Source organism: Perissodus microlepis, chromosome 7 (assembly GCF_051167445.1).
Source record: "Perissodus microlepis isolate ML-2025 ecotype Zambia chromosome 7, ASM5116744v1, whole genome shotgun sequence".
NCBI lineage: Eukaryota > Metazoa > Chordata > Actinopteri > Cichliformes > Cichlidae > Perissodus > Perissodus microlepis.
Genome location: NC_140467.1, coordinates 62339615 through 62359978, shown reverse-complemented (window position 1 = coordinate 62359978; position 20364 = coordinate 62339615). Strand labels below are relative to the sequence as shown.

At 40.0% G+C, this 20364-nt stretch overlaps 1 protein-coding gene across 1 annotated transcript in view; it reads left to right on the top strand.

Annotated features, from left to right (window-relative positions):
• The window catches only part of plcg2 (phospholipase C, gamma 2), a 43903-nt gene continuing 23539 nt past the window's right edge, over nt 1–20364 (top strand). Inside the window, exons 1-9 of the mRNA XM_084936535.1 lie at nt 1–344; nt 15267–15458; nt 16645–16794; nt 17123–17216; nt 18040–18087; nt 18878–18962; nt 19082–19162; nt 19256–19299; nt 19390–19462. Of these exons, the coding sequence (XP_084792661.1) occupies nt 15275–15458; nt 16645–16794; nt 17123–17216; nt 18040–18087; nt 18878–18962; nt 19082–19162; nt 19256–19299; nt 19390–19462 (759 nt within the window). The 5' untranslated portion in view covers nt 1–344; nt 15267–15274. The remainder of the gene's footprint in view (nt 345–15266; nt 15459–16644; nt 16795–17122; nt 17217–18039; nt 18088–18877; nt 18963–19081; nt 19163–19255; nt 19300–19389; nt 19463–20364) is intronic.

Genomic DNA, 20364 nt, shown 5'->3' with positions numbered 1-20364 from the left:
ACCACACAGTGAAACGTGTTATAAACGACCTTTTATGACTTTTATGTGAAAACACAAGCCTGAGCATCAGAAGCGCTCATCCTGCAGCTCACTGCCCTCTCGTACTTTGCATAGATACCGTCCTTGCTTCCGGACTTTTTTATAACTTGCGGGCTATAATGCAAGTTAACTTTTACTTCCTTGTACACACACGCGGATAGAGGAACTGGCCGTTTTGCGGGTGGCCTTTTTGTCAGCGCTCTACATCCTCTCCTGTTTCACTTCAAAACTTTCAAATCATGATTAGATAGAAAACAAACGAGCGGCGACTTTGGGAGCTGTAAGGAATCGATTTCACTCACAAGGTAAGCCGGACACTTTACTTTTCTTTATTTTTTCCTTCTTTTCTGTTTTTGGTGTCAGTTTTCTAGCGGCCGCTGCGTGACACAGTTCAGCTGGCTGAGGGGAAATCCGCTTTTTGCTGGCGGCAGCTGCAGAAGTGTGTGCGGGGCTGCAGAGGATGTGTCTGACCAGGCGGCTCAGCGTGGAGGCAACTCCGTGTCAGAGCGGGACCTCCGAAAGCCTTCACGCACGGCGCACTTTACATTTCTTCTATGGGGAACTCGTTTTGAGGTGAACCGTAGGGTCCACGTGGAAGAGTTTCACCCATATTTAATTCCAATACTTCAAACTGTTGGTCAGGATAATAGACACTGGGCCCTCTGCGGCTTTAGTGTGGGGCTTTGTGTAGCTGTTGTGCCATTTTATTGTAGTTTTGCGCCACTTTTGTGAGACTTTTTCTATTCCATAAAAGTCGTTTTTGTGTGATATTGCATTTCCTTGTTGTTGCTTCTTCTCCTGCCTTGTTTGGGGTTATTTGTGTGCTTTTTGTCTTTGTTGGTCGTTTTGCGTCAGTTTCACTGCTGGAAGGGTAGTTATTGAATATTAAGAGGTCGCAGATTACTAGTTGCTCTGCTAAAAATGTCTTGCATGAATAACTGTAATGAGATGATCTGATAATGTGGTTGTATTTTTAGGCAATTTTAAGTGATCTGTGCAGGAGACCTGATTTAAATCAGGGTGTGCACGTTATTTTAGTTCATGCCTCACATAAAGACTAAATGTGATCTCAAGTGTGCCAGACCATTAAAATCACAGCACCATAACCTGTAATGTCAGTATTATGAAAACAATACGTCCTTAAAAAAACTGTCAAATAACCAAAAATATTGTTTTTTTTTCTCCTCAAGTTAGCAATCCATCTTTAAAACAGGAGTAAAAGCGTATATGTTTCCCACATTCAGTGACTCTGCTGTCTTTGGATCTCAGTGGAAAGGCACAAAGCTTTCCATCTTCATGATTCAAACAACTAATTCACAATTCAGGTCTTTTCATGCCTGTGTGGCAATACTGGCATCACCACACCAGGAGCAGTGTGCTTTTTCTTTTCTGAAAAGGTCTTTGGCACAGGATTGTGTTTTCTGCATTAGATGTTTCCTCAGCAGCACGTTCACTGCTGCTAAACAAGTTTTATTCTATTTAGAGCCGATTTCTGATTTTAAATGGAAAAAAAAATGTTGAATTTCCAGCTGTGCAAGGCACTCTGTCAGACAACATGGCCCCTGCTTGGTGTGGTTGGCTGATCACAGGCATGGACGACTGAACTTGCTAAGAGCATCACTGAGGCGGTGCAAATTCAAACCAGAGAACTGTTCAGAATCAGTGCTCAAACTTTTACTGGCAAACCGGTGAGGTCTGTAGATGCAGAGGGAGCTCCTTACAAAGACTGTTTTGGAGATCTTTGGCTACGTGGAGTGAAGGATTACAGGAGTTCGACCAGCACGCAAGCTGCGGGAAATACTTGCACACGCTCTTCCAAAAAGCCAGCGCAGCATTGCCTTCGTTAAACGCTGATTGGTTGTAAAGGTTAAACAGGAAAGGGAACGACCATAGAAGACTTTACCACAATGATAAAAAAGCACAAAAAACAACAAAGATCAAAGAGGCATGGTTAGAAGCAGAGACGGTGGACAGTTTCCACTGTTTTCAGTTTCACAACACCACCAAGGTCTCTGTATGTCGTGACATTTATCTTCTCTGTGGCAGGGATGAAGCTGAAGGACCAACAAGTGCACAGCACGAACACGAGTTTCTCACGTTAGTAGCTGTCCCTCAGATCTGTATCTCTGCCCCTTTGTCCACAGCGACAAGATGTAGACGTATTTCTGTAAATCTCTACCTATCATGCGTGCACCAGTTGTGCTGGGACCATTTTACCCCTGATGGTGTTGCACTCAAATGTCCATCTTGCCCAGAGTTATGCGAATAAAGGCTTTCCTGCATGGGAAAAGATCAAAACCAATCAAAAAACACAATAAACCCCAGAATGTGAGTTCTACTGCACATTTTCAGCTCATCACAGATGCCGTCCACCTGTCCAAAGCTCACAAAAATCGTTAATTGTCCTACAGCACGGGTCAGAATTGAACAAGTTTACATTCAGTGTTCATGTAATGGGTCTAACACGAGGTCACCGGTTTGTCTCTGTCATTCTCTCTCACCAAACCTAAACAACGCATCACTGTCTGTTTGTGCTTCACACACGGATCGTGAGCCAGATGAGCAGCTACATCTAGATTCCCCTTTATAATCACCAACGTTTGTATGAGGAGTTGTAATTTAAGGATTTTCTGAGCAGCTGAAGTTTTCTTCCATTCTGTTGACTGCAGAGGTGAAGTATATCACAGACAAATTTATCACATTTATTCAGGAATTTCTAAACATAATTTTCTCTTCAGTTTGCATCTTGATCATCATCTTGTGTCTCAAATTGTTTCTCAATTTCCTGGTTCCTTTTCTTCCTCTTTGCATTGCTTTTGATCAGTTTGAGTTCATACTGTGTCTGTTTTGTTTTTGGTTGTTGTGTATTGCTTTAATTATTGTGTCCATCTGCGGTCATTCGGTGGCTCTTCGAGGGTCATTTTGCATCTGTTTCTTTTTGTGTATCATTTGTCATTTTGTGTCTCTTGCTTTTGTCGTTTGAAGTCCTGTTTGCCACACTGTGTCACCTTTTGCCCTTTTTGTATTTCGTTTGGGTCTTTTTGCCTCCTTCTAATGATTTTGTCTGGTCTGTGGTGATTGTGGAGATTTGTCTGTCCTGTGTCTCTGCAGTTTTGCTTCTTTTGTCTTTTTTGTCATATTAGTCTATTTTTCCTAATTTCGTGTCTCTCTTTTGGGTCCTTATGTGCAGAGTTGCTATGTATTTTATGCTATTTGTTCATTGTACATGCGTTGTGGTCATTTTTGAGTCTTTTGTCTTTCATTCTTCTTGCTCATAGCACGCCTATTTTTGTATAAATATAGTATAAATATCCAGATGGAGACACAAATCATCTTCTATGAGAGGCAAATGACTTCAACAAGACATGAACAAATTCTAAAGAAATTCAAGGACTGAAAATAAGATTTCTATTTGGGTTGCCATGAGAAACAATGAGACACCAAATTACCAGAAAAAGACTCAAATGGACCATAAATAGCTGCATGATGCCTTCATTCAGCAGACGTGTGTCCTACAGCTCGTAGTCTCGTAACCTTCCTTGTTCCAAGAAAACAAGAAACGTCCAAATAGTTTACGTCTGTAATTCTTTTCATTTCACTGAAAAACCAATGCAACGACGTAGCTGTAGCTCTGTGGAGCGCTAACACAGCCGTCTGTGAAAGTAGAGCATCTGCAGAGACGTTAAAACTAAACGACAGACCCCAGAGTCACCGTATCTGTATCGCTGCTTCTTTTAAGTGCAGATATGCGGAGAACATTTTCATGCATGTCCTCTTGATCGTATTGATGGGGCTAACGGGTCTAGCCTGTTCTCTTGTTCCTTTTTTCTCACAGCCTTTGGCCGTAGATGTCCGTTGAAGTTGAATGAATACATTGTTGGCTGGCAGGAGGGAGATGGCGAAATGCAAACAAACACCAACAGTAATGTTCGCGTCCACCTCGTGGATCTGAACTCACTGTTGATGTTCACAGAAACACGCTGCCCCAGCTGCTAATAATCATTTTACTTCACTATGGCAGTGTTTGCTTAAATGATTAATATTGATCCTTATAATTCACTGACACCGTCCTGTGTAACTGTGTGCAATCGGTTTGTAAATACTGCAGCAAGTAATTAATTGGAATATTTAGTTTTTTTGATATTCCAAATAATTTCCTAAATATGTGATGAGCAGTAAAACAGCCGCCTTGAGTCAGTACTTACAACATAATGTAAAGTGTTTCATCAACGAGCGGAGCAGGCGGCATGTGGAAGCTAACTGGAAAGTTTAAGCAGACTGACTAATCTCAGTGTTGTAGCTAAATTTGTCAAAAAGTAAACTTTTTGAAAGTTTGCTGTTTGAAAAGTTCAAATCTGTGTGGCAGCCGTAGGAAATGGCTCTGCAAAAGATTTCTGCTAGAAAAATAGAATTTTTAACGCTTACCATTTGTTCTCTGCGTGAACAGAGGAGAGGCCAGGCTTCAGTCCCCCGGTCTGCCCCGATTACCCACGCCGACGACGTCCTGTCCTTGAAAGTGTTCGCACGTGTGCGTGCAAGTCCATGAAATGTTTTGAATGACTTCTGATAAAATTTGGCTTCCATCCATCGAGACCTTAAAGGCCCGCTCAACGATTTATTGGTGGAAAATTTACAAAAAGCCTTTTAAATTAGAAACTGTGATCCTTACAAGATCAAAACTGTGTGGACAGAACAACATGTAGGAAGCACCATAAAAAGATTTAACATAGCATGTCATATTTGACCTTTGACCTCTTCTTCAAGGTCAATAGAATGATCTAAAAGTGATAATAATGCTGTTTGGAGCTCTTTAATATGGAAATACGTTTTCAGATCGACATACGTGTTAGCATGGGATACTTACTGAGTACAGCTGATTAATTTATTATTGTGACTTTGTTATCCACCTTACAGTAACAGGTTATTACTGTTCAAATATATAACAATTTAATACATGTGAAATATTACTGAAAAAGTTCCTTTTTTTAATTTTAGAAAAGAAAAATACACTTTTTAATCAAAACGTTTATATTTATCGCTAACCATTTAAACACATTTTAATAAGCAATGAAATGAATGTTACAAAGTACAGTATCCACATAAATAACCAATAATTATTCCCCAAATGTAGTCTAGTATATTAAAATGTAATTCAATAAGGTAAATAACTGTTCTAACTGCACTACAAACTCGTTAAGGACGTTAATGTAGAAAAAAGCCCCCAAAATGAACATACTGTAAATAATTTGTTAAATCTCGTATCAGCTGGTAGCGTGATGTCACATATTTATTATCATTTATGCAGATGTTTGCAAAACGAAAAGAGAAAAGTAAGATTCTGCATATTTGGTGGGGTTTTTTCTTCTTTTTTTTAATGCATTTTAAAACTGTTTGATCCAAAGTTCATATATGTGTAATTGTTAAAGAAGCAATGAGCTAAAAGAGGCTAAACCACAGGTGTCCAACTCCAGGCCTTGAGGGCCAGTGTCCTGCAGGTTTTAGATGTGTCCTTGATCCAAAACAGCTGATTTAAATGGTTAAATTGCCTCCTCAACATGTCTTGAAGTTCTCCAGAAGTCTGCTAATGAACTGATCATTTGATTCAGGTGTGTTGAAACAGGGTGAGATCTAAAGCCTGCAGGACACCGGCCCTCGAGGCCTGGACTTCGACACCCCTAAACAATTTAGCAACTGTGTGAGGAGATAAATAATAATAATATCAAATCTCTTTCATGTGTTTATCGTAAAGCTTCAACAGTTAAACTTATTTGAATAAATGAGTCGAAATTAAGTTTTTTTGTTTTTGCTGCATCAGCTCTTTAAAATCAGGTTTCATATATATTGCTGCAGTGAAGCGAATGCCATTAGATCTGCACTGTTAGTCCTCAGACTAAACAAGCTGAAGATGTCAGTTTGTTCTACTCTTTTCTTAAAAAGATGCGTAGCTAAAGTTGTTTTCATTACTTTTTAAATGGGGTTTTTGTTTCTCTGGTGCTTTTCATTCATATTTGGGTTGCATGTAAACACTCATTATTCTAATTTTCACTTATGGCACAAGTGAGTGGATTAAAGCGAGCCACAGACTCAGTAATGCAGCCAAATTATGAATGCATCACCTCTGCGTAGGCCTGTGGGGTTTTGAGGAAGATGTGAGATAACGTTGTCCTATACTGCAGAAATGATTTGACTTGTGATAAATACCCAAATATTAAGACAATAGCCATACAGTTCATGTTGGGGATAATTCAATCCAGTAAAAACGCCGAGTGTAGAGCTTAGAAAGACCGACGGACACAGACATCTGTCCTCCTTCCTCTGCTGCTGCGGCGCATTCACTGCCTGCAGGTGTTGCTGCTAGAAAGTGAGAGGAGGCATTTCTCAGCCTGCAGCCAAGTTAAAAAAAAACTGCTAGATTTGAGAGTGTGGCACATTAAGCAACCAGCTGTTCTATATACATACATACATACGGCTTAGCGTTAGCTCGGTCAGAACAAAACTGCAGTCTAACTACAAGCAGAAAAACACCAAATAAGAAAATAGACTGAAGCTTTTTTAGATTCTAAATGATACTTCTGAAGTGAAACGTTGCACAGGCAAAAATGAAACTGTTACAGAGACAATAATCCTTTTGTGGAGTACAAGAAAAAAGCATAAAGGAAGTTTGACGTCTGTGTGATTTAAAGAGCTGTAGCGCGTGTTGCACCTCACCCAGCACCTCAGGCTGATGTGTCATCTTCAAGGTGCAAATCTTCATGCTCTTTCTGTAACATGCATCTCTGTATATCTGCTGTTAATCACCCGTAAATGATTCTTTTGTTCCACAGCATCTTAAACAAGTTGCTTTAGACTTTAGCTCGTACCTCGCTGCAAATATTGACATTAACCAAGACGTCTTTGCTGAGGATGAGCTGGATCCTTCAGCCTCTTCACTGCACGTGCTGAACTCAGCAACTTGCTGAGTTGCTGAGGCCACAGTGGCCTAGTTTACAGACAACCACAGACTGTATATAAAAGATGGGCACAGCGACACAAAGCCACATATAGGTTTTGGGACATGGCGGTTGCTGTTCTGGCTGCTGCGCTGTTACTTTTTGGAGCCAGAAGCTGCACTCGTAAACTGCACGAAGGACACATACATGATTTGTCATTTTTGTATTTTTGCCTCTTCGCGCCACCGCAGTGGATTTTAAATGACGCAATCGATATGTGATGAAAGTGTAGACGCTCAGCTTTAAGTCTTAAATACAAGGACTCATTAACTGGCCACTCATTTTCAGAGGCTTAAAAGTAAATTACTAACATCTTTTTCAATATAAGGATGGATGAAAATCATTAGCAGTTCATAACTGAGCCCGTGGACATCACTACATGCCGTTTCCCCCCCCGAGATGCTCTGCCAGGCTTTTACTGTGGCTGACTTCACTCTGTTGCACAGGTTGCTTTCGGCTCATTGTCCATCTGAACTTTGAAGTGTGTCCACACGGTTTTGCAGCATTTGCGTGAATCTGAGCAGAGTACAGTCCTGTCCACAGTTCATCATGAGCAGTCACATCATCAGTAAACACCAGTGACACTGCCTCCATGACCTGTTCATTATCTACTTCATACTTTTGTCATGTCGTTATGTTGGTAAAAACAGGTTAACCTCGGTTCAGTTAGTTCAACGAGGCTTGTTTGGATGTTTAATCTGCTTCTTTTAAAGCCTGGGCATCTCTTGATGACAGCGATACTCCTTCCTCCTCATGAGTGTTCCTGACTTGGTTAGATGTTGTGAAATAGTTTTTCCTTAACCATGGAAATAATCCTGTCATCCACTTTAGTTTAGTCTTTGGTCTTTCAGTCTGTCGGTGCATTCCTTCTGTTTATGAACGAATCAGATTGTTTATATGGTCAGTTTCTGATATCTTTCTAACTGGTTTATTTTTGGTATTTCAGCCTGATGGCCTCCCTCACATGTACTTATATTGTTTTCAGCTCAAAATTACAGTTAAATGCGATAAAGAAGAGAAAGTCTGACTATTGTTGCATTATAGCTTTTTTTATTTAAATCTTTTCTATAGAGATTTCCCAAACAGGTATAAATTCTATAAAAAGGTGAGGACCTTAACCCAGCGGTTCCCAACCCCCAGGCCATGGACCGGTACCGGGTTGAGGCTCGGGTGTGAAATGAATGGTTTTCAGGGTTTTTAGCTTTTTTTTAGCGTTATTTATTCATTTATTTATTTTTTTTACCATTTTCCCGAGTCTTTTCCCGTGTGTTATTAATAAATCTTGTTTTTTTGGTACCAGTACTGGTTTTATTTCTCTTTGAAAATATTGTCGGACATAAACCGGTCTGTGGCACAAAAAAGGTTGGAGACCGCTGGGTTAACCAATCCCAAACCCCACCCATGACCTGCTGACCCCATTCACGGCAGTACAATGCTTAGCTGCCTACCATCCTCTTTAGCCAATACACTGGCTATGGAAGCACGTCATACAACATGCAAAGTATCCCTGTAAATACCAGCTTTGTGTTTCTATGAATGCATTCCTTTGGCACCAAAGGTGGTTTGGCTGAAAGAAACATCACATCCTCATTTCACATAAACACAAATCTTCCTGAAATGTTTTCCATACAGTCGTGTAGGATGTTCACCTGACTAAGGCCTCAGTTTGTGCTTAATAAGTATGAGGAAATTTGTTAATGTAAATAAGATCCTTAATAGGGACTGTCCCTCACTGGAGGGGCATAGTGCTGTAATTATGTCAGTTAATTATTCACCTTTCCTCAGAACACTGAAGAATGCTCAGTGTTTAATGTTTCAGCCTTATTCACAGGAAAGCACATCATGGATTTTACACATACAGACGTACTTTTAATCATATGTAAAGATAAAAATGGCATTTTTTCTTAATCTATGCTCTGTTTTGACTGTAACTCTTCACTAACATTTCTTAATGTACTGTATTCAGTGTTGTGACACACTTCACAAGAGGTAACTCAAAGTTTACGCAGCTCAAAGTGAAATCTTTCACGTTGGAGGCATGTTCAGTGCCTCGCCTTGTCTCCAAGCAGTTTATTTGTTCTGTTTTTTCTCCTTCTCTTCACCCAACCCCTGACAACCAATTGTTACAACCACTTCTACTCAAAGAGCTCAAAAAATATTAGACACATTAACAATGTTATGCTGAAGTGCATGATAGTCACAGACAGTGTAAGGAACTTTCAAAGTGTTACGTTTTTGTGAAAAGGTTTTCAGTCTCTGTGCAGTCCTGTGAAAAACTGAATCATCTGAGACTCTACAGGCCTCAGCTGGCAGGCTAATTGTTAAAGTTCATGAAAGGACCATTAGAAAAGGACTGAAGTACGGCTTTCTCAGAAGGGTTGCCAGGAGGAGGAAGCCTCTACGCTCTAAAGAAAAAACAACAGTCAGGTTTGCGAAGCTGCATCTGAACAAACCAGAAGACTTCTGGAAATATGTCCTTTGGACAAATAAAGCAGGATGCAGCAATGCTGCAGTGGTCCAGTCCTGACATCAGCCTGACTGAAAGCTTCAGAGAGCTGTGAGACTGATGAAGTCATACAGAAAACAATTACTTCTTGCTGAATCATGAGGTGTAATTAGTTTTTCACAGGGCTGCATATTACAAGGTTGCTGCCTTAAAAACCTTTCTTTTACGGTGCAGTTTTAGCTCCCGAGAGAAGCTTGTTAGAGTACTGTTGCATCACCTTCATTTGGGTACTTGGTCCTAGTGCACATTTACCTCACAGTGTACTGACTTCACCTCATTGCATAGTGAGTTGATAGCATCTCCGCTACATAATAACAAGCTTGTTACGTTCCCTTAGAGTGACTTCTTTAGCTCAAAGTTAGCTGTTGCAACTTTGAGTTTTGTTATACCAGCAACAATATCCTCGAAAGGCCTCACCACCATAACTGTCTCCACCTGTGTGTCTCCAACCGTTTCACTAGCGTACAGCTGCATGTCCCATCATCTGCAGTGAGAGTAAGACAGAAAATCCCCGTGTCATAGATTTGCTTTATTTCCTTCGTGAAAACAAAACTAAGAGAAAAATTTTGTGATATTTTTAGAGGAATTATTTCTTTTAGGTGATTAACATCATTAACTAACATCATTCATTTGTCATTTGTCAGCATCATCAGTGAAAGTTGTGCCAACAGTGGAGATGTTACTGCACCATCCTGGTAGGTGTTTGCTGGATCTTTGTAACATCTGTGTAACAGCAAAGCGTGTCGACGTTATAGTAGGTTGCAGTTAGCTGCAGTACCAGCAGAGGGAGATATTTTATTTTAAGCCGATATGAAAATAATGAGTTTAAACAGACTTTACTAACACATGTAAATACATATTAGCCACCTAGCTTAATCGTCCCTGGCATGTATTTCATACCTTCCTTGATCACTAGTGATTTCTTGGCTTTAAATGTATCATCTCCCCCTGCAGGTGGGCTGCTTGGACCGGCGTGTCTGTTACGTGCTTTCCCGTGAAATTAGGTTGCTTGGAGACATTGTTTGGCCTGACACTAACAACAACAAAAAAGAATAACAAACAAAAGCTTTCAAGCTTGTCTAAGTTTGCACTACGTCATGCACACCAACAAACCTCATGCTTCTCATGTCTTCTACTGACCACACCCTCCCAGTTTGGTGATTTCTCTGATGTGTCAGTGATGCTGCCTGCAGCCCAGGCATGCAAACTCTAATTGTAGTTTGCTTAAATGAAAATGTCATTTTAAAGCTTTTGAGGATAATGGTATGTAGATGTTGTCTGTCCGTCTGCAGGCGTCTTGAGTTAAAACTGAAAGACGTAACTTTGGTATGCAGGACTGAGATAATTGTGATAAAAATCTAATCAAATTGAAAGCGAACAGATTTTGGACAGTTTATAGACTGTATTTTTAAGATGGCCACAGCATCTTCACACAGTGATTTCTGGAGGCTTGGGGTTTACACTTTGACCTTCTTTTTTTGAGTTAGAAGTAGACACTAGATGAGCGTAATGGCGTACAGGTGCAACACACAGGTACACATATGCCTGCTAGTCGAGTTTCAGGAGTGGAATTAGCAGAGTGCTAGCTGCTACAACTGCCTGGACCAGCACACATGCCACTCAAAGCAGCTTATCCCTAACTTAACACAGTTGTTAGGAAGGGGGAAATGTTCGGCAGAGGTCAGTTTTTTATACTAGTCTGCAAACATGCATATTTGTGCTGTAAGTCCGGCCATTTAACTGTGGGGATCTGTGGCCGACTCACTTTGGAGTCAGCCTCAAGAGGCAGCTAGAGAAACTGCAGCTTTTTGCACTTTGCGACATGAGTGCTTATGTAATAATGTACATGGATTGAAATGTCAACACACTGACCGGAGTTGCAGCATGTGTGATCTCAACTTCCACTTCCTTTTGTCTTCTGCTGCCTTTCTGTTAGCACACTCTACAAATGAGATGAAGATATGAAAAAGCAAAGCAAAAATAGAAATGGCGCCAGATGTGGAGTTTGGACATGGACCCACTCGTCACAAAAGACGTGGGTGAGGTCAGCTTCCCATTTCAGGCTAAAGTAGAATCCAGATATAGTGAAAGAATTGACGTGTCGTCACACGGCTCAGAGCACGGACATTCCTGTGCAGTGACCTGGATTCAAGTGAAGCGATAAAGTCTGAAAACTGGGATGAGATGTAAATGAGTGATTTCTGTTGTTTGTCATCAGCACCGTGTCAGCCAGAAGGGTCTGAGGCGACATGTGGCTATCGCAAGTCTCCCAAAGCAGCCAGATGACTGTAAGACACGCAGAACTACCACAAACCACACAGTCATGTTGCTATAGTCGTTTTGCTTCACCGGCTATGTATCATGCAGATATTTTGCATCTCCTAGTAGCTGTTTTGTGACTCTTACTGGTTGTGTTATATCTGTTTATGGCCAATTTGCATCTCTTCATATCTTTGTGGTCATTTTGCATCTCCCAACCTGAAAAAGAAGTAAAAGTTCACACTATATGGCTCGTTGTCCTGGGCAGTAATCCACACGTGCATTTATTCACTGTTTTCAGATCAAGTATGTACATTTATTATTTTTCCTAATCGTATGTGTTAGTAAAAAGCATCATACATTTCTTGTTTGAAGAAGGGACACATCAGTAGGGATTCTGAATGGACTCTAAATATCTGTTTCGCCTCTTTGTGAAACTGTTGTGTAGTTCAAAACTATTTTTAGGCTCTTGTGTTGTGTCATTGAGGGTCTTTATTTCCTATCAAGTATTCTCATTACCCGCAGATCTGCTCCGTGTTTTCCTTGCACCCCCTTCGTGCCACTCCTAAACCGAGGGGTTCCACAGAGTTCAATCCTGGGTCCATTATTATTGTCTTTACATTAGTCTTTTTTTTTAATTGCATTTATTATCACTTTGAAAAACACTTACTTACAATAAGTTCATTTACAGAAATGGCTCACAAAAAAAGAGTAAAAACAAAGGAAACAATAAATGTCTTTAAAAACGATTTAATGAAACCGAACTGGGATGAAGTTTTCAGAAACAGGATGCGAACGGTGCTTATGATGAATTGCTTAGAATATTTACATTATTGTATAATACAAACTGTCCAATAAAGCAATATAGTAGAAAACATAAATATACGGACTGTCCACGGATAACAAAAGGTCTGCAAAAGAAGGGAAAATGCACTATACAGAGATTTCTGAAGAAAGAGAACCAAAGATACTGAAATTAGATATGAAAGATATAAAAATAAGTTAATGAATATACTTAAATATAGTAAGAAGGAATTGGATAATAATAGAAATAATATTAAAAGATCATGGGAAATACTGAACAGTGTTATAAAACATGGGGCTGGACTAAACAACCATCCCACGTATTTCAGTGTTTCAATGAATATGAAGAATATAATATGGATGTTGTAGCAAACAGCTTTAATAATTTCTTTGTAACTGCTGAAGCAAATTTAGCAAGAACGATCACTGATCCTGGGACAGCAGAGGATAGACAGAAATCCTTATTCTATATTTCTCACAGCTGCTGATGAAAATAAAGTTTTTTAAATTGTCAAAAAATGTAAAAATCAGAAATCCTTGGATTGTAATGATACTGATATTCTTTGAGGGTATTTTAAAACCATTTACTTACATTTCAAACTAGTCGATTTTCAGACCGAATGAAAACAAAAAGTTATAGCTCGGGCAACAAACACCATTTCACAAACTACAGGCCTGCCTCTTTACCTCAGTTCTCAAAAATACTTGAAAAACTGTTTAACAACCGACTGGAAAATGTATAGATAAACTACTCACCGAGAGTGGGTACGGCTTCAGATGAAGAAGAGCAACATCATCGGCACTATTAGATTCAACAGAATACATCACAAATTCCACAGACAAAAATCAATACGTGGCCGGGTTGTTCATAATCTTGAGAAAAGCATTTGACCCTATAGATTAGGATATATTAATAAGAAAACTGGAACTTTATGGTGCCAGAGGCATCGTTTTAAACTGGGTTCTGAATTATATAAGAGACAGGAAGCAGTTTGTGAAATGAAATGGTTATTGCTCTTTATGTATGGACATTGCTTGTGGTGTACCCCAGGGCTCAGTTTTGGGCCCATAATTCTTTAACTTATACATCAATGACACTTTTAAAGTGTTCAAAGTATTACAAATGTCACTCTTTGCTGATGATACAAACATTTTCTGCTCTGGTGATGATCTGAGACAACTAACAAAATAAGTGAAGTGAAGTTCTTTACAAAAACACATTGTCATTAAATTTGAATAAAACTAAACTGTTATTTGGTAATAGCAGTTTAAGTACAAATGCTAACATTCAAATGAATGAAGTTGATACTGAGTGAAAATACATTTCTTGAGGTAATTATAGATGAAAAAGTTAACTGGAGAGAATAAGATATGATATATAAGATATAATCATTCCTCAAGAAGCATTGCAGTACTAGTAATACTATTGCAATGCTAGTTGCATTACTAGCATTGCAATACTAGTCCAGTCTAATGCTGCTAGTATTAGACTGGACTTCATATTTTCCACTGTTCACTGGTTTCACCTTACGTAAGCTATTGTGCAGAGGTCTGGGGCAATAACCAAAAAACATTACATTCACTGTTTACTCTTTTTACAGTTCAAATCATCCACACTGCAGGTTACAGGTTATATACACACTCACTACTCCTGCAGCCATAGTGAAATTCCAAACAGCACAAATTCTGTTCAAAGCAAAAAAATAATGAACTACCAGGTCATATTCATATGTTCTTTTTGAGAGAAGGAAGTTATAACTTAAGGTGTTTTTGTAACTTCAAGCTGTGACTGTGTGATACCAGGAACAGTCTTTGTGTTTCTGTGCGTGCAGTGAAGCTGTGGACCAGTCTGAGTGTGGAGTTGAGGCAACGTCCAAACATAAAGCAGTTTAAAAAGAGTTATAAAGATGTGATCTTCATGAGTTATAAAGAAAGGAAAACGCTGAAATTCAGTGAATATCTCTGTTTAGCTTAACTTTTCAAAACTGGAGGTATTGGTTTCGTTGTGTGGAGTCACAGTTTACTGCAGATTATATCAGTAAGGAAGCTGATTAAATGTTGACTGATAACTTCTGGCGAAGGGGTGGGATTAGATACGTGTGCACATATCGAAATATTAGCTCTATTTTGTGTGGCATTTTTTTCTTCTTTTTGTTGCTAAATGAACTTCTGTCTATTGTTTACATGATTGAAACAAACAAACAATACTTTCTTTCTCTAAAGGCAGACATTTTCAAATTAAAGACCTGCACATTCCAAAGTAAAACAGCAACCAAATGTATTGAATAAACACAACACGAGAGGTTTAACATTAATAATAAAACATGATTTTTTCCCTTTCATCATCGTATTTCGTAACTTAAATAAAGGCAGGATTGATTTAGTGATGCCTTCTGGAGTAAAGGATGATTTATGGAGCAGTAGGTGAGGTTTGTTTCTCGGTGAGCTTGTGGGAAAAACATACGCACTGCTTTAAAGGCTATTGCAGGATTCATAAATGTGTCACAAGAGGGAGGATTTTACTCTAGTATGCACCAGCTGCAAGGTGCCTGTGATGACTGATGGGTTAGTTGTTGTTTAAAATAGTCTCAGCCAGCAAAAACTCTTGTTTCCACGTTTTCCTAATTATTCAAAAGTCACGCTTCGGCTTTTTCACCACCCTGTGTCAGCTGCAGAGATGGCTCGTTTGGGGCAGCAGGGCGAGATGACTGAGTACAGGAAGATCGTGATCAAGCGGGACCTGGAGATGGGCGTGGTCATGACGGTGTTTCGGCAGAAGGCAGAGCGCCTCACTGTGCAGGTCATCATGGAGACCCGCCAGGTGGCGTGGACACGTACCGCAGACAAGACTGATGGCGTCTGTAAGTATTTGAGTCTCAGTTGTACGACCTGAGGGTCCCACTGTTGTTTCCTCTGTAAGGCTTGTTGTCATACACCGTGATGCTCAGAATCTGTCAGGTTTGGTTCACAACTTTCAAAAGTGGGTTCATCTGAAGCAGGATGTGACATGTTTTAAACCACACCATCCACACTCCTTTCTCTGTGACCTTATTTCCCGTTTCCTAGTATCTATATAGCGGATGTATGTAACCACGGTAACGTCCGCCAGTGTTTTGGGCATTTTAAAGCCACAGTGTTACCATTTTGGTCACTGCCTCATTTCTGTTTCTTTTCTGTGACCCTATGACTAATCACAACATCCCTATAAAAACAAATATCAAACCACACCTCAAAGCCAGGAGGCACATTAGTGTATCGGAGGTACCACAGCACATAGAACAGTACCTGTTATCTTGGGCTCCTGCACTTCACTGCTCATTGTGTAGTTTTGAATATCAGCTTCATGAAGCTTCAGAGATGACTGTGGCTAAAAAAGGAAGTTAACCATACATCATATACTCCAACCAGTTTATAAAACAATGTGCATGTTTTGTCTAAATTTCTCCTTGATGGTGTGATTTCACTTTATTATTATAAATGCATTTGGGGTATTTTAACCTTTATTTGATGGGACAGTGGAGAAAGACACAGAGCATAGCCTCGAATCCTTATGGCATATGGGTCACCTGCTGAACGCAGGGTGACTCCACTTTAAAAAGGAAATAAAAAATGAGTTTATCATATCTGTGCACAGAGGCCTGATATCTCATCACATGGCTCTGGGAAAAAGATGTGTTAATTATCCTGTTTGTGCGATATAATTGGTAAATGGGGTGGCTGTAACTGAGGTGGTCAGCTACTAAGTGCAAAGTTAGTGGTTCGAACCCAGTCTGCTCCAGTCTGCATGCCAAATATCCTTGAGCAAGATGCTATGTGCACAGAAGCTCCACCCCCTGTTTGTAGTAGGTTTGATAAAGGGGAGGATGAACTGAGGGGCCCAGTGTTAGTGCAAATCAAACATTGCTACTTTAGTAAAGTCTATGAATAAAGTCTAAGTTTGGAAATATGCATTACAGGTCTCCTTCAGTAATGATGATGGTTGTATAGTTAAATCACATCCTTTAAAAACTGTAGCTGCTATAAAGAAACACGTGTGCTGCGTTTCAGTGGACCTGTCTGAGATCCGAGAGATCCGTCCGGGAAGGAACTCCAAGGACTTTGAACGCTTCAAAGATGGGAAGGACAAGCACGATGAGAGCACCTGCTTCACCATCTTTTACGGCTCCCAGTTTGTTCTCAGCACCCTCAGTCTGGGAGGTGAAGCTTTATGGATGTTTCATGCAGTGTTTATAACAGAATTTGGTAGCATCAGAAATATTTATCTTCTGCACAACAAACTCGTATTTGCAAAGTGGATTTGCGTGATGTATTTGCATCTTCTTTTCATTTCCCATGCTTGCTGTTAAGTTCTTTTGAAGCTTTTCAGTGCATAAGTGCACCTGTTGCTCCAGGAAGTGCCCAGTGCAGGCTAATTTGTTTTAGGGGCAAACAGTAGTTTTGGTGTTACCTATGTAATATAACCAAATCCACTGGTGTTTTCACAAACACATCTTTGAGTAATGAGTCTTGTTTTCTCATTGTGCAGCTGATTCTGTGGATGAGGCGCAGAAATGGCTGGTGGGACTTGAAATGCTGAGGCAGGAGACTCGGGCATCACCAACCCCGGTGCTCATAGAGAGGTAGCCGTGCACGCTGCAGTGTTTTCATCACCTCAGACACTGACATTTATTCATTCTGTGAAGATGTCCTCCAACCATAGCTGCCTCCAATTTAAAGCAAAACATTACCCTAAGGTAGCGGTGTCAAACATGTGGCCTGGGGGCCAGAACTGGCCTGGAAAAGACCAGCCTGCCAGACAGCTTTGGAAAATGTAAAAGATGGCAGAAAGTTTTGGACTTTTAACTGTATTTTTATGTTTTGCAGCTTTTCCTGCTGATAAACACCTCCCCCAAGCCATTTCATCTGACACCGAAGTATTTAAGTGACAGATAAACATTTAAATGACAGGAAAGTTCCTGTTTTTCACTGTCTACTATATAAATTGTGGTTTTAAAAAAAAAGAAAATTATTTTTGCAAATACAGCACATTGTGGCAGTGAGCTACCAGAAACCTTATCACGTAGAAAAACTGAGAGGTGCTGCACTTCTTTATCTTATATTAAGATATTTCAGGGATTAAATGTGCAGTTAAGCATCTTTAGAGCGACAGAATGTGAAGTTTCACATGTTCGGCCCACTTAACTTAACAAAGTAAAAATGTGAACTGTTTGAGGTCTTTGTTTTTCCATGATCTAAACATAAACCTACACTTTCATGTCTTTGCTTTAAAATGTTACATTATACATACTGTTAGGATGCACCTAACAATATGAGTCATGCAAACACCTACAGACACCCAGCTGTGTTTCCATGACTTAACAGGACACACACACACACACTTCCATAGTTATTTGTGGCTGTGCTGCTCCGATCATTGATCTCTCTGTGTTATTGCCCCTCCAGCTGGCTGAGGAAGCAGATGTATTCTGTTAATCAGACCAAGACAAACAGGTATGCTGAATATAAAGATTACCTACTAACTGTTTAGTTTATGATACTTACTAATATTTCTTTTTTTTTTTTTTTTTTACAAAATAAATCCAGTGGTTTTACCAGTGCGCTGCAGCCCTGATCTCTGGTCCCACCAGCACTAGCGCCTGTTTGCCTTCAGCCCCTCTGCTGTGTTTAATATGGATTCTTTAAAAATGAACAGAAGCTAATTATTCCAGCTGGCTATATTTAACATGTAGCTAGATGTCTCGAGCTGAAGAGTTAGTGAAGCAACAAACTGTGGAGAGAGCATGCTCAGTTCCTGCGACTCTGTGGTCCACGCCCCCCTCCTGCATGTTCAGAGCGTTTTGAAATTACTGAATGTCCAAACTATTGTGTGGAACACATAAACAGCACTTGTGTTCATCATGTAACAGGATGAGAAATTAATTGGAACAAAGTTGAAATCACGGCAGGACATAAGTCTGGTAAACCTGTTCATGGTGATCCGACCCTTTAAAGTTTACCCATAATGCACTTAGCGATGCAAGCTTCTGTTACTCTGCAATGCGTCACAGATAGTACTACCCTGTGTTACTGATGCTGCGCCTTTCAACCCAGTAAAAAATCATGTGGATGTAATCTGGATCTCAGAATAATTTCACATTGCGTACACTTATAAAAAATCTGTTCTATACCTGATGTTAAAATGGCTTTTTTCTGCACACAGGACAGTGTCTGAACATGCTATAACCAGTAATAATAAATGGTTTCCAGTCTGATCACACTGGGTTTTTTGTCTCATATCCAGCATCTCCTTGAAGGAACTGAAGGCACTGCTTCCTTTGATGAACTACAAGGCGCCGAGCTCTCGCACTTTGAAAGAAAAATTCCAGGTATTTCCACTTTGCAGATGCCTTTTTAAAAACATAGTTAAACCCCCTCAGAACACAAAACAGTCGTCTGCAGCTGCTCCCGTCAGCTTGATCACAGCTTTCATGCTCTGCTTTTGCAGGAAGTGGGCTCGAAGAAGGATCGCCTGGACTTTGAGCAGTTTCACAAATTTTACAACCTTCTCATGTTTGAGCAGAATGAGGTTGGTATGAATGAATGACATCACATAATATCACCAGACACAGGTTCTTGTTTTTGTAGCCCTTTCATTCATGCTGGGTTTGTTTTTTCTCAGATTCTTGACGAGTTCAAGAAAGAATCCTGCGCCTTCATTCTGGGGTGAGATCCCGTTTCCTCTCGTGTAAATAATAGCGATCTGATGAAGGATGCTCGTGTGAATGTGTGTTCCCTCTCTCTTCCGTCCTGCAGTAACACAGACAAACCGGATGCTTCGGCCGTTCTCCTGCACGATTTCCAACGATTTCTCATCTATCAGCAACAGGTAAACAAGCTACAAGGAATAACGAGCATGTCGGACAAGCCGTGACTATATTTAGGGTGAGGATTATGCAGGAAGCAGACACGGAGCAGACCTGGCACTCGAGGAATCCTGAGTAGAATTTGGAAACTTTGAAGGTGGAAAAGAGCCAAACTGCTAAAACAGGAAACAGATTAAATATAACCAATCATACTGCAGCCAGCACACGTCCAGGACCAGCTGAGTGGTGGAATTCATCTTTCTTTTCACTGTCATAGCAAAGATATGAGTAATTGTACTTCTATTTATTATAATTGTAACTAGTGTGGCGTTGGTTCATCTGGTGTGATGAACAGGGATACTGTACATGTCTTGATGGGTACTTAAGCGAAGCTGTAATGTTTTTACGCAGTGCACATGTGTGTGAGAACGACAGTTTGCAGGGATAAAAACGTTTAAACGTTATTTGGAGGCAAAGTCAACAAAACTTCTGAAGCTTTTAGAATTTTCTGGTGATTCTATGCATGCAGCTTTAAGTCATATATAGACTCATGAACGTCTCTCCACGTGAGGCTTTAAAATAATTGCCTGGATTCATCCTAACATGCCTGCTGAGGTCTTTGGTTACAGTTACACCCACTTAAAGGACATATATGTCATCATTTGTCATGGTCCTGGGTCATCTTACCCAGAGTTTGGGTTATTGAAATATTTTTCTTTTTCAATATTGTTTCATGTATTTCCTCCTTTAGTTATGCCTGATACTAGTTTCCGAGTTTATTCAGACTTGAGTTCTCCCCGCTGTTCTGTCCTCTTGTGTCAGTCCTCCTGTATTAAGTTCATCCTTGTGTCTGTGTTCTCTCCTGTTTTATTTTGATAGTTAGCCATTCCTTGTGCTTTGCTTTCAGTTTTGCTTCCCTTGTCTT